The sequence below is a fragment of the Coregonus clupeaformis genome, chromosome 25 (genome assembly GCF_020615455.1).
Source record: "Coregonus clupeaformis isolate EN_2021a chromosome 25, ASM2061545v1, whole genome shotgun sequence".
Taxonomy (NCBI): domain Eukaryota; kingdom Metazoa; phylum Chordata; class Actinopteri; order Salmoniformes; family Salmonidae; genus Coregonus; species Coregonus clupeaformis.
Genome location: NC_059216.1, coordinates 24,203,413 through 24,217,507, shown reverse-complemented (window position 1 = coordinate 24,217,507; position 14,095 = coordinate 24,203,413). Strand labels below are relative to the sequence as shown.

Genomic DNA, 14,095 nt, shown 5'->3' with positions numbered 1-14,095 from the left:
GGCGTAATGGGACACGCAATTATGTCGTTATTAGCTATGTGATGGGTCTAATGTGGGGCTGAGGCGTATGCATGCAGCTCCGCGCACATCAGTCAAAAAATACACATTGAATGTCCAATTTAGGCTATGTGGTGTGGTGTGTTGACCAGATGCACTCAGTCAAAACACAATAACGCGCTCACGCTCTAAAACAGAACGCACTAACAAGATTGGCATTAAACATTTATCTGAATAATTAGTTGCAGGGTAGCAATGTTGTATTACATATTACAGACAAATTACAGTCCGAAATGCAATTTAAATAATAATATTAGAAAGTTTCAACTCATTATTATAGGCCGAAACAAATTGCGCACAATGTGTTTCTCTTCGAGAGAGGGGAGGGGGTTTATCTAAGGTGTTTGAAACAGCGGGATGGGGGTGGGGGCGGAGGGGGTAGGAGGAGGCATGAAGGCTAAATAGGGCGGACACATAAAAACGGCAATGGGCAATAGATGCATGATCAGTTGGAGAGTACGCCTGTCCGCGCAGTGTTCCGCCCTCATGAACTTCTGGAGATAGGAACCCCGCTGCAAACCTAGGCTGCTTCATACCGCTTCGGTCTCCGGCCATCTTCTCGCCTCTTGTTTTTTAGAGGGTCGTTAAGGAATTAATGATCCGAAGGCACCACCGTACCTCTCCATCAATTAATTCGGCGTTTACAGTACATGCTTTACACCTGGACTTCCATTGCGTGTGGAGAGCTCGCACTTTCTTTTGTCATATTTACTTTTCTCGAGGATACTACCTGTACCCCTACTGATGGTAAGCCCCGCTCAACTTCATATCTGTGGCATGTTCGAATGCGATTAAATTGACATAACAATATAGCCTATAAAATTACGGTCAACTCTATCCACGTAGCCTACAAGATTAGCCTACAAAGTTGCAGTAGAAGGCTCAGATGGGCTACATTTATATTTTGTTATAAATAAATGTAAATGATTGAAATAGCATAATTGAGAATATTAGCCTATCAACACAGTCTCATGTTCGTGATACTGAACATTAAATGTATCCCATTGCATTTAATCCGATTACTGGAGATACTTCATTAAAATAATTTGACCCGAAGTGAAATACATTGATTACCGTATATCCTGACGCACGCTAGGACAATGGTGCCAGAACGTGTTAAACAGTGAACAACGAATAAGGTCATTTTCTGCTAAAGAATGTTACGAAGACTTACTTTTGGAGTTTTTAACTGTTGCAACTTGCATAAATAGATTATGATGTTGTTGTTTTTTTTTTTTATAAATTGGCACTGGGTTAGACACCTGCACGAACAGTATTGTGCGCGTATTTCCTATTTGGTAACCGTTTGGAATGGCTACACTCACGTTTTCATCAAAACATTTATCTCCAGGTTGTTACTGATTTGTCAGATTTTGGACTGAGTCCATATATAGGCCTATAGTCGAAGCCTACTTTCATTGATTAGACACCCCTGGACAAAGAGACACTGGTCTTCCATGCGTAAATTTAGCTATGCTACACAGTTCAATTAGGCTATTTTAGATTTCTCAAATGCCAAAGCCTATTTGTTAAATTTTTTAATGATAATTTCGATACCCAATTGTGATTTAAGAACAAATGCCTGGATTTAAAAACGTAATGGAAACAACAATCTCCAACGTGTTATGAGAATAAATAATGTAGGACCATTGTTTATCTCTACCGCTACTACAAACAAATGGCTTACATACACAAATGAATCAAGATCCATGTAGCCTATCGAATTTAGACGTTTGTGTAGAAAATCTCATTAATACAATGAGGGACAGTAGGTTTACCGTAAATATTTACAGGCCTACGGACTCAATCTGGCCTCCTGCAGCCATTTACACTAGCCTATTCCAAATTGTTAAATCATTACATTACTCATTTGTTTGAATTGATGACTAATGACTCCAACAGAATTCCACAGTTTACAGCAAGTTCATTCTAAGAGAGCATTTGGGCATGAAGCTGACAGTAAGAGTAAACGTATCTGTTCTTAATTTTGAGAAGTTGGCCTCCTTGCTAAGTACAAACAGACCGATGCTTAGGCCTATAATTTAGAAAGAAGAACAAGAAACAGCAAAGGGGAAAAAAGGGATGAAAACATATTTTTTTATCATTAGCGGTTATAGTTTTATCATTCAACAATAACTACGAACCTGCATTGGCGCATGCTTCAATAACTTTGCTTTCACATCAAACTGTTGCTTGGCCCTGAAGATATGGCCATTCACTTTTATTATAACTTCAATTGGGAAAAACACTAAATAATGTATAATTAACTGATAAGAAGGTTAAAATATAAAATACGAGTTTGACAGATAATAGATCAACTGATAATTATTGACTATGTTTGGAGACATAACTGGAAACATCCATTTGTAGTCTTAGAACTGTCTTCAAAAGCATGTTGCTGCTGTTCTTGTACACTACTTATTGTCAGAAATAAGTAGAGCTATCATGCTTTACCTTTAACCAAGTATATGCCTACCCATAGAGTGTACCTTGCTTTTTTTAAATGAATACAAAATGTCCACTGTATGAAAAAGAAACATGGAATATGAATGCTTCTGTGAACTTAATACCCCCCCCATCCCTGTCAAATTCCTCAGGAAACACATCTAAAGGGCCATGTGCATAGTCTGATCACATTATCTCTGGTTAGAGAGAGGGAGGGAGAGAAAAAGAGGGAGGGGAGAGATTGGGGGGGGGCACAGAGAGAATGAGGGAGAGGAGTCAAATAAAGGCCTAGGGAGGAGGACTAGGCCAAACCAGAGGAAGCAAACTGCCCAGGCCTAATTGCACCCTGGGCTACAGTACATTCATTGCAAAATGTGGCGCTGTCTCTCGTTTAGTCCAAAACTCAGACTTTGAATTTTACACTTTCTCCCTAACTGTCCCTCTCCCCTACTTTAGGCCTGCCTCACAGCTGGTGAGCTGAATAACCCCAAACAATAAAAGTGTTCAAACATATTGTTATTTATCCTTTTAGACACCCTCTTATACAGCGGTTATTACAATATAAGAGCAGAATGAGGAAGAAATGTGATGAGCATCATTGTTGGTTACATCCCTATATGTTCTTTAGAACAGCTACCACAGTCATTTTATTTTACATTTGACTCATTTAGCAGACACTCTTATCCAGAGTGACTTACATGAGCAATTGGGGTTAAGTGTCTTGCTCAGGGGCACATCAACAGATTTTTCACCTAGTCGGCTCAGGGATTGGAACCAGCAACCTTTCGGTTACTGGCCCAACGCCCTTAACCGCTAGGCTACCTGCCGTAGGTCATCAACATACTTGGTGAATCCATCAACTTAATAAGTGGCTCTGTAATAAGTTCTGTAGTCACTGTTTTGTTTTTAGCGGTCTGATTCGCTGTAATCATGGGAGAGGCCACTCGGCACAATGAGCGTTTGTTGTCAGAGATGCACACACACGTTATCCCTCCACCCCATGGGTAATAGAGCTGATCATTTTCAGAACCCTACTGCCTCTTCGCCATGGTTCTCACGGACTGGTAGACACACACACACACACCAGTCAGTACTCACACAACACAGGACCTTGTGTCACGACCAAGAACACAAGGTCACACAAAGGTCAATGTCTAATTTTGTTACAAAAAAAGTTTAAAGATTTCCTTGATTACATGTACAGTGAGCCATGGAGGGAAAAAAGATAAACACTGAGATATGAACCCAGACACACACACACACACACACACACACACACACACACAGTGAGTGTACACATAATGTTCTTGTTAATGTGCATCTTTGCTGTTGTAATGCTTGGTCCAGTTCCAGTAGAATGGGCTCCAAACCGATGACGAAATGCTCACGGAGTTGCTCTCACCCATTGAGTTGAAGCGTCTGCTCTGTGGCACTGTTGTTTTCCCAGGCCCTATTTTACAAACACTCGTTAATTTTATTAGTGTGATTCAGTAATGTGTGTTTAAGCAAGAGATTCATTAAGGCCAAGTCCCTCTTGTTGTGATGTCATAGATCCACAGAATGGGCGTAAACCATCTACAGGACAGAACACTGTGTATAGAGGGATTGGAGAGAATTGTCTCAGTTCTAGAACTGCTTTGCTGTGACAGTCTGGTGTGAATTGTATTGGATAACAAGATTCTTGTTGTTAATATACTGCAGTGGTGAATTCTTGTGAAGTCTGGCTGGTCTGGAAAAACAAGGTTCTATTCAATTCAATAGATCTTTATCGTCCCCGAAGGGCTACTTGTGTGCAGCGTAAAAATACATGTACATAAAAACATTCACACAGCCAATTATGCTTTTGATCAGGTTTGAAAACAAACCTCCAGGTGCAACAGACTCATATCACACAGGTTTGAGACTACAGTATAGAAATGCAGTGATCTTCTTTGAGACAGGTCCTCTGTAGCTCAGCTGGTAGAGCACGGCGCTTGTAACGCCAAGGTAGTGGGTTCGATCCCTGGGACCACACGTACACAAAAAAAAATTATGCACGCATGACTGTAAGTCACTTTGGATAAAAGCGTCTGCTAAATGCCATATTATTATAAAGATAGTGTGTAAGTACATACAGTATGTCTAACTTACACTATAGTAGGCAGGACAGGAGGACAGCATATAGAAAAGCATTAGTACTTGTCTGAGTCCATGGTGGTTGGCCTTGGGCCTATTGATGCCAATGTGGTCAAATAGCAGAGCAGTAGGCCTGTCATCAGCGGCTCCACAGATCTCAGTGCAACTGAAGGAAGGAGGGTGGGAGGACGTGGGGTGGGGTGGGGTGGGGGGGGGAGAAGAGGGTCTCTTCTTGATGGGTGCACTTAGATGGGTGTTCACACAGGTCGGGGGGTTGCTCTTTAAGTTTCTAGATCAAGCGGTTTTGGCCTCCTTTGTTGAGGCCATTGGGATGCAGATTAATCCACTACTAATCAATACAGAGCAATCATGAACCATCTGATAGCTGGCCTTAATGAGGAGGGAGGACAAGAGAGGGTCCATCTACTCTGCCTGTCTGTTTTGCATAGACACGGCAGTGTTTATGTAAATGTATGCTCTCTACAATGACTTGGTCCTACTACCTCAACGAAAAAGCAAGACAATTTTGTTTTTCAATTGACAGACGAATTGCTTATGAAGTGTAGATGGATGTTGTGGCTTGATCTCTTGAAAAATATGTCTGCTAAAGTCTGAAGATTTTGGAGTAAAACATTTGAAAATAATATTGTTACATTAAATGTTTTTGCTGTTTAATTTTCTGTCCTATTTAATGTGTGGTGTCTGAAAAGGCATCAAACTTCTGTGAACTGCTCTTAGTCGGTTTCCCTGCTCTGACTTGCCAGTTACAGAAAAGAGAACATTAGCGTAACCTTTTACCCCACTTGTCTATGTGAAAATCCTTAAAGAGAGACTGGGTTACACACACACTCACACATACAAACATGTTAAGTCAAAGCCAGAAGTATTTTCCTCTACGCTGGCTAGACTACAATGACTACAATGTCCTTTTTCTCTTCTGTGAATTTCAGGAACAGGGTCACTCCAACGCTCTCAAGCAGCCCCCCAGCACCACATAACATTTCCTTGAGGAACGCGTCCATTGCTGGCTCCCAACAAACATGGACTGTTTTCCCATGCTTTATTTTCTGTCGGTAAGTGGACCACGCTAATTCAATTTATGCCATGTGACACCATTGCCACAGCTTTCTGCATTTCTCCCTTAACTTTTCTCAGAACATTGATTTGAGGTTGGTCATATTTTAATGTTAAATAACTCGATGGCACTACTGAAAAGGGAAAGCGTCTAGTCTGACTTTTACAGAGAAAATGTTGGTGGAATGTGCGGCACATGGTCCTTTCATTGACTCCTTGGTCGGGTCAGACTTATGAGGGACTCGGCTACTTAACGAGTTAAGAATTTGCTTTGACCCCAGGGCTGTTTCTCCTATGTGTCTAATCATAGTGGAGGAGAGAGAGAGAGAGAGAGGGTAAAAAGAATGGCCCCAAGATTCCATTCAAAAATCTGTGTTTTTAAACCAGCTGTTTACTCTTGGAGGATGTCGCCAGAGATAAACTGCATAGGGAGGATATCTGATCGGAGGCCATTTCACTGTAAACAAGCCAGACAGGTCAATTATAACCAATTAGAGGACATTTACAGTGAGAACATTAGTGAAGGGTCCTACAGGGTGGAGGTTATGTTAGAAACATAAGGAGATATAGGAAGGGTAGACAAATGTTGAATGTCACATAACAGAGGTCTCTCTCTTTCTTTCTATTCACTCTCTCTCACACACTTCCTGTCTTCTTTTAAACACCCTACCTCTACCAACCACGTACTGTGGCTTGCGAAATTATTCACCCCCCTTGGCATTTTTCCTATTTTGTTGCCTTACAACCTGGAATTAAAATTGATTTTTGGGGGGTTTGTATCATTTGATTTACACAACATGCCTACCCCCCCCAAAGTCAATACTTTGTAGAGCCACCTTTTGCAGCAATTACAGCTGCAAGTCTCTTGGGGTATGTCTCTATGAGCTTGGAACATCTAGCCACTGGGATTTTTGCCCATTCTTCAAGGCAAAACTGCTCCAGCTCCTTCAAGTTGAATGGGTTCCACTGGTGTACAGCAATCTTTAAGTCATACCACTGATTCTCAATTGGATTGATGTCTGGGCTTTGACTAGGCCATTCCAAGACATTTAAATGTTTCCCCTTAAACCACTCAAGTGTTGCTTTAGCAGTATGCTTAGGGTCATTGTCCTGCTGGAAGGTGAACCTCCATCCCAGTCTCAAATATCTGGAAGACTGTAACAGGTTTCCCTCAAGAATTTCCATGTATTTAGCGCTATCCATCATTCCTTCAATTCTGACCAGTTTCCCAGTCCCTGCCGATGAAAAACATCCCCACAGCATGATGCTGCTACCACCATGCTTCACTGTGGGGTTGGTGTTCTCGGGGTGATAAGAGGTGTTGGGTTTGCGCCAGACATAGCATTTTCCTTGATGGCCAAAAAGCTCAATTTTAGTCTCATCTGAACAGAGTACCTTCTTCCATATGTTTGGGGAGTCTCCCACATGCCTGTTGGCAAACACCAAACATGTTTGCTTATTTTCTTCTTTAAGCAATGGATTTTTTCTGGCCACTCTTCTGTAAAGCCCAGCTCTGTGGAGTGTACCGCTTAAAGAGGTCCTATGGACAGATACTCCAATCTTTGCAGCTCCTTCAGGGTTATCTTTGGTGTCTTTGTTGCCTCTCTGATTAATGCCCTCCTTGCCTGGTCCGTGAGTTTTGGTGGGCGGCCCTCTCTTGGCAGGTTTGTTGTGGTGCCATATTCTTTCCATTTTGTAATAATGGATTTAATGGTGCTCCGTGGGATGTTCAAAGTTTCAGATATTTTTTTATAACCCAACCCTGATCTGTACTTCTCCACAACTTTGTCCCTGACCTGTTTGGAGAGCTCCTTGGTCTTCATGGTGCCGCTTGCTTGGTGGTGTCCCTTGCTTAGTGGTGTTGCAGACTCTGGGGCCTTTCAGAACAGGTGTATATATACTGAGATCATGTGACAGATCATGTGACACTTAGATTGCACACAGGTGGACTTTATTTAACTAATTATGTGACTTCTGAAGGTAATTGGTTGCACCAGATCTTATTTAGGGGCTCCAAGGCAAAGGGCGTGAATACATATGCACGCACCACTTTTTCGTTATTTATTTTTTATAATATTTTAATAAGTTAAATAATACGTTATTTTTTTCATTTCACTTCACCAATTTGGACTATTTTGTGTATGTCCATTACATGAAATCCAAATAAAAATCCATTTAAATTACAGGTTGTAATGCAACAAAATAGGAAAAACACCAAGGGGGATGAATACTTTTGCAAGGCACTGTATTTATTTTAGCTCTGTCTTTGCCTTCCCAGAGACATCATGATTCCTGGTAATCGAATGCTGATGGTCATTTTATTATGCCAAGTCCTGCTGGGAGAGAGCATCCATGCTAGTCTGATACCTGAGGAAGGGAAGAAGAAAGCCCCGGGCCTGCAGAGTCGGACGGCTGGTCAGAGCCATGAACTGCTGCGGGACTTTGAGGCCACGCTGCTGCACATGTTTGGGCTGCAGAGGCGACCGCGGCCCAGCCGCTCGGCCACCGTGCCACGCTACATGCTGGACCTCTACCGACTGCAGTCGGGTGAGGCCGAGGAGGCCGGTGCTCATGACGCCGCCTTCGAGTACCCCGAGAGGTCGGCTAGCCGCGCCAACACCGTGAGGGGCTTCCACCACGAAGGTAAAGAGAGAGCGAGTGAGTGGGTAAATGTCTGTCTGTCTGTACAGAGGACCACATTGGTAATAACTGTTGTGCAATACCTTAATGCCTTATCCTCAGACCCAGGGCTATGCCCCAAATCTAATCAATATATTGATCAGAAAGAGAGATATGCATGGATTATGAGTACATGTGGATATCCAGAGGTGATATAACCTTCTCTCTGGTAAGTATGGGAAAAGTGCATATTTCATGGAGCGTACAGTTACAGTGCATGTCTATAACATATGCCCCATTATAGAATCCATGTACAGAGCTCTATATAGAAAATATACAGTAAGTCAAGGTAATTGGCCAACCAGCACCTGAAACAGCAAATGGTTTGGAATGAAGCACTGCCTTCCCTAAAAAAAATATTGAACCATTTTTATTTTCTGGACATCAACAGTCCATCCCCATTTAATAACATTCCAATAGTGATGGCAGCAACACATATCTCCCACCACGTATTTTATTAGCCTGGGTGTGGACCCGTAAGCAAAGAATCCCCATCTCTCATCAAAAACAATAATGGGAAAATGCTACATTTCCTACACCACTTAAACATAAATATAAGACATCCCCTCCCACCTTCAACATAAACTATGAAATCTAAGGATGTGGTCACAAAATGGTGGCCAAAGAGGGGGCAAGAATTCAGTCAGACAATTTCCCCTCCTCCTGAGAGAATCTGCGGTCCGACAAAGCCAGCTGCGTGTTTGGTTAGCAGCTCAAGGAAAAGCATACCTTAATATTATTGAGTTACACTTCTCACCCCACCCAGCACAAGGGCTTAAAAAAGCCTTTGGCCAGCAGTAGTGTGCCTCTCTCTCTCATGTCTCCAGTTAAGATGGAGCTAGGGCCCTTTAAGAGGGACCTTCCTCAACAAGCAATTATCTTTAACGCTACTCTGCAGCCTTCTAAATAAAGTCCCTCCTGCCAACAATGTGGGCACTGGGAGCAGAGCAGACAGACTGTAGAACTCTGCAGAGCTGGAGTGCAGACTCTCTAACTTAACTTTTAACGATAAGAAAATATCATACAATTCCACGTCAATTCACAATGCAGAATAATGGTCCTATTACGTACTGTATGTATGACTGCTAGGCCCAGGCAATTAAGTTATATCTACCACAATTATATGCCCGTGAAAGCGCCTCGGCTACAGCATGTTTGTTTCTCTGTAAGGGTACACTACTGCTTTTTAAATGCAGACACGAAATCCTCTCTGAAGTGGGACTAACGTCCATCACTATGCGACCAGAACTGTCAATCAAATAATCTCGCGCTGCCTGCTCGCAGACCACTCTCTCTTAAAAAAGTACTTTAAAGTTTGTTAAATACCGTGACTTACCAAGACATTTAGTAGAAATAAAACACATCTTCTGCTAGTAATCGACTCCTAAGCTTCAGTATTTTTGGAACGGGGGAGACTGATTAGTTGCCGTACTTCCGGGAACACAAACACTCACATTTTTCATAGAGAGCTAGCAAAGGACAGAGAGAGAGGGGAGGGGCACAATATAGGCAGGTCGGCCACCAGGCAGATGGAGTCAGAACCGTGCACTAGCCCTATCTATCGGCAATCCAAAGCTGTATCTCGCAAATGAAATGCTATATTTGGACATTTCTTGGCTTGCGATGTCTCGCAACTTCAGTAAAGCAGGGCCTATCATCAATGAATAGGCTAGGATATTCTACACACAACAGACCGAAGACTGAACACACTCTTGCATCATTAGCGAAGAGAAAGAGCAGGTGAGCCACCTGCACTGTGATTAAAATTTTGTTGAGGATTTTTCTTATTTATTTTTTTTAAGTTAAAGATCCCAGTTTCATTTTAACGTTTAAATGTTCACACCCCTACATGGTAGTCCTTGGTTATCCATAGTTTGTGTAAGAGAGATACGTTAGCATGGATGCTAAATGTATACTGAGAACTATACAAGATGTAAGTGTAATATGGATAGCCCAGTCAGAAATAACCGTTTTATAACAGGCTTCATGTAAAAAGAGAGGTAAACATGTAGGCTATTTATGTGCAGTAAGAACCTTCCCATAACATATGTGGCTAAAGTATGTGCTCTAAATCAGATATTTGTCTTGTGTAATCCAGAGATCATACACAGTGTGACAGTAGTGTATTATAGTGGATGGAGGGCTGGACGAACAGGCAGAGCTGAAGGGCTGAAGAAGAACATGTCTTCCCTCGGGGGAGTAGGGATTAGTCAGCCTTAATGGGGCCTGTCTAACACACTGTCTAACACCGCACAGCACAGCACCAAGGCCATTCAGGAACAAGGAGGCTCAGCTGCCTGTCTATGATGCAATGTGTGTGTGTGTGTGTGTGTGTGTGTGTGTGCTGTCTTGAATATCTGTTTCTACTGCTCTCTTTGGGTGTTTTGTTTCCCACTGTCAAGCTATGCTAATAACATGCTTGGAGCCTTTTTTTGAGCGGGATAAATAAGATCAAACTAAGTTGTTTGTTTTAAATTCCATTATATAACGCTTCAATTTAGTCAATTTTTTAGGATCACTACAAGGTAATAAGATTCTTAGTCAAGGCACCAAGTTCAAGTTTACAATGACAGAGCTATGGAAGGAAAACTATGTGAAAAGAGAAACATGTTAGTGTCACGTTGGGAAAAACTGTACAGGGACAAATGAGGTTAAAGATGCAATTACCCACTGAATACTCCAGGAATTCAAACAATTGTAAAAAAAAAAACAGTGTTTTTCAGGCCTCCACTTAGTCTTAGCTGCCTAGCTGCTCCACCACCAAAGGATTGTCTGTGGGAATCCGTAATGATTATTCATGATGAAAATGATAAATGTCCCCAGTTAACAAACTGCAGAGCCAATCAAAAAACACAGCAGGTTTTAATAATGAGAACCACCTGGGTAAGATTAAGGCCTGGGTGTGAAATAACAGGGCCAGATTGAGCAGAAAAATAGTAGACACAACATTCCTTTCCCAACAATGGTGATCTTGCCAGAAATCTGCAGACTGTGCAAGGAATAGCTACCCTCTACTATGTTTATACTGTAGCTGCGGTACGTTAATCACCACCCTCTAAGTAATGCATGTTTCAGCAAAGTGCTCAGAGAAAGGCATTGTGGGAAGTCCTGGAAGATCCTTATGGATAGGTAAGGAAGTATAGACAATGTATATTTGTACGCTCAGTCCCCGGAGGCTATCTCAAGCGAACTTGGACATTATTTTGTGTCAATTAAAGCATGTTACACTGAAGATTGACAGAAAGGGAACTGATTTAAACAACCGACGGTGTAATTGTTTTGGAGGGAACAAGTGAATAGTAACAAGAGGGAAGGGAAGGGAATATCTTACCAAATGTTTCATGCAAGGTCCTTCATTTGAGAGCTCACAGAGGTCAACAGTTTGTTCCCATTGAACTGGAATCTGAAGTTCAAGGATGAACTCTTAAATCAAACCTATACAGGCTTTCATTAGAGTCAAGATGGCAGCCTGTACAGACTCCCTTGGTAAAAGTGCTGACATTGACTCTGTCCGGTTTTCTTTCTCAGAACACATGGAGCGGGTTCATCCGGGCGAGCTTCAGACGAAGAACGGCGAGGCCGTCCCGCTGCGCTTCCTCTTCAACCTCAGCAGCATACCAGAGGACGAGCTGCTCTCGTCGGCCGAGCTGCGTCTGTTCCGGCAGCAGATCGACGAGGCCATTTCGGGAAGCGGGGGGGACAAGGAGGGGCTCCACCGGATAAACGTGTACGAGGTGCTGAAGCCCCCGCGGGCCGGGCAGCTAATCACGCGGCTCTTGGACACGCGGCTGGTTCGCCATAACGCCTCGCGCTGGGAGAGCTTCGACGTGAGCCCCGCCTTGCTGCGTTGGACACGGGAGCGCCTACCCAACCACGGGCTGGCTGTGGAGGTCCAGCACCTCAACCAGACACCGCGCCACCAGGGCCGCCACGTGCGCATCAGCCGCTCACTGCACCAGGAGCCCGGAGAGGACTGGGAGCAGCTACGCCCCCTGTTGGTCACCTTCGGCCACGACGGCAAGGGCCACCCGTTGACGCGCCGGGCCAAGCGCAGCCCAAAGCAGCGGGGGCGTAAGCGCAACCGCAACTGCCGCCGTCACGCGCTCTACGTGGACTTCAGTGATGTAGGCTGGAATGACTGGATAGTGGCGCCCCCAGGGTACCAGGCATACTACTGCCATGGGGAGTGCCCCTTCCCCCTGGCAGACCACCTGAACTCTACCAACCACGCCATCGTGCAGACGTTGGTGAACTCGGTGAACACCAACATTCCCAAGGCCTGCTGCGTGCCCACGGAGCTCAGTGCCATCTCCATGCTCTACCTGGACGAACACGACAAGGTAGTCCTAAAAAACTACCAGGAAATGGTAGTGGAAGGGTGCGGCTGCCGCTAACACTGACTATGGGCAACTTAAGGCAGGCAGCACAGACGCTAAGAAAAGACCCCACTTTACTCCCAAAAATCTTCACTTGGACCTTTATTTATAACTTTTATGTTGCAATGTATGTTTGTCAAATATTTTGGTTTCCTTGACAATATGATCATATATTTTGACAATATATATATATATATTTATATCTACATATAAAAAAATAAAAGTGAGTCCTTATTTTAAACATAAATAAAAAGCTGTACAACTTTTCATAATGTATATTAGATTGTATAAGGTTTTTAAAATGAGAAAATAGTATAAAAAAAATAAAAAATAACAAAGTTTATTTACTGGTAATATTTATTGCTTTTATATTATATACATTTAAAAATTAAAAGATAAATTGCCTTCCAATATTACATTTGAGCAGATCATAAGAAGCACCAATTGTGTACTTAAATTAGAGCACTGTGTGAAATTATCACAACACTGATTTGTTATGAATCAGTTGAAGTAATCAGAAATGTGCATTGATTTTAATTCACCTCTTTACATTGATCTTTAAACCAATTATTTTATTAGATAAATCCCTTGAGTAACAATTAGATTATTTTATAGAATTGTACAAATCTATCAGATAATATGGGTTGGGAAAAATGAAAAGTTGACAGCAAAGGTCCATGACTGTTTTATATGAGTTTGTATTTAACATGTTTGGGTCTGATACTTTTGAAAATGTACTCAAGTAATTGTTGCAATTCATTATAACAGAGGAATCTTTCTGATGCTCTGTCTCTCCCAAATAAAATAATGTTCGGTTTCATATCTGGCATTATCCAACTTGGAGTGATTCACACTTGATTTTAGTAATTTCTCTACATAGCTGTAAGATGAAGATAACTTTTAGCCATTTATAAGCATAAAGAATAATGCAACAGTTGGAGACCACATAGGCCTAGGCATGGGATACTTGGGGATAGGCTACAATATGCTCAAATTTCACTTTTATGTCAATTAGTTTAACATGTGCGGTGGTTAGACACTCGCTAATCCAATTGCCGTCTGGGCGGATAGTTGAAATTGATTGTTGGAGACAGTTGAGAAGTGATCCAATTGTTTCCGACGGTTTAGCGTTGGGGGCACGACTGTGGCCGATGCGTCATACACTGACACATGGCGATACCCGTTCTCTGAAGAATCAAAGGTTAGACCATCTGTCTCCTGCCTTTGTCTTCGACGGCTCATGCCGACAGAATAAAGACGCCTGTCTCCAACTTGTGCCCCATTAGACAATGCACTTCTACATCACTTATTTACAATCGGACGACTGCGCCAAATTATGTGATAACGTT

The 14,095-nt window shown here is 42.5% G+C and overlaps 1 protein-coding gene across 1 annotated transcript; it reads left to right on the top strand.

Moving 5' to 3' along the window:
• Window positions 1–509: 509 nt before the first annotated feature.
• LOC121539447 (bone morphogenetic protein 4) lies at window positions 510–13,587 on the top strand. Its single transcript, XM_041847947.2, has 4 exons — window positions 510–804; window positions 5,568–5,690; window positions 7,970–8,334; window positions 11,899–13,587. The coding sequence occupies exons 3-4, from the start codon at window positions 7,977–7,979 to the stop codon at window positions 12,762–12,764; spliced, it is 1,224 nt and encodes a 407-aa protein (XP_041703881.1). The 5' UTR covers window positions 510–804; window positions 5,568–5,690; window positions 7,970–7,976; the 3' UTR covers window positions 12,765–13,587.
• The last annotated feature ends 508 nt before the right edge of the window (window positions 13,588–14,095 follow it).

Excerpts from the sequence above, each read along its gene's own strand:
- LOC121539447 (XM_041847947.2), top strand. The coding sequence starts at position 7,977 with ATGATTCCTGGTAATCGAATGCTGATGGTCATTTTATTATGCCAAGTC. Across the intron at positions 8,335-11,898 it reads GAGGGGCTTCCACCACGAAG|AACACATGGAGCGGGTTCAT; the intron begins GTAAAGAGAGAG and ends TTTCTTTCTCAG.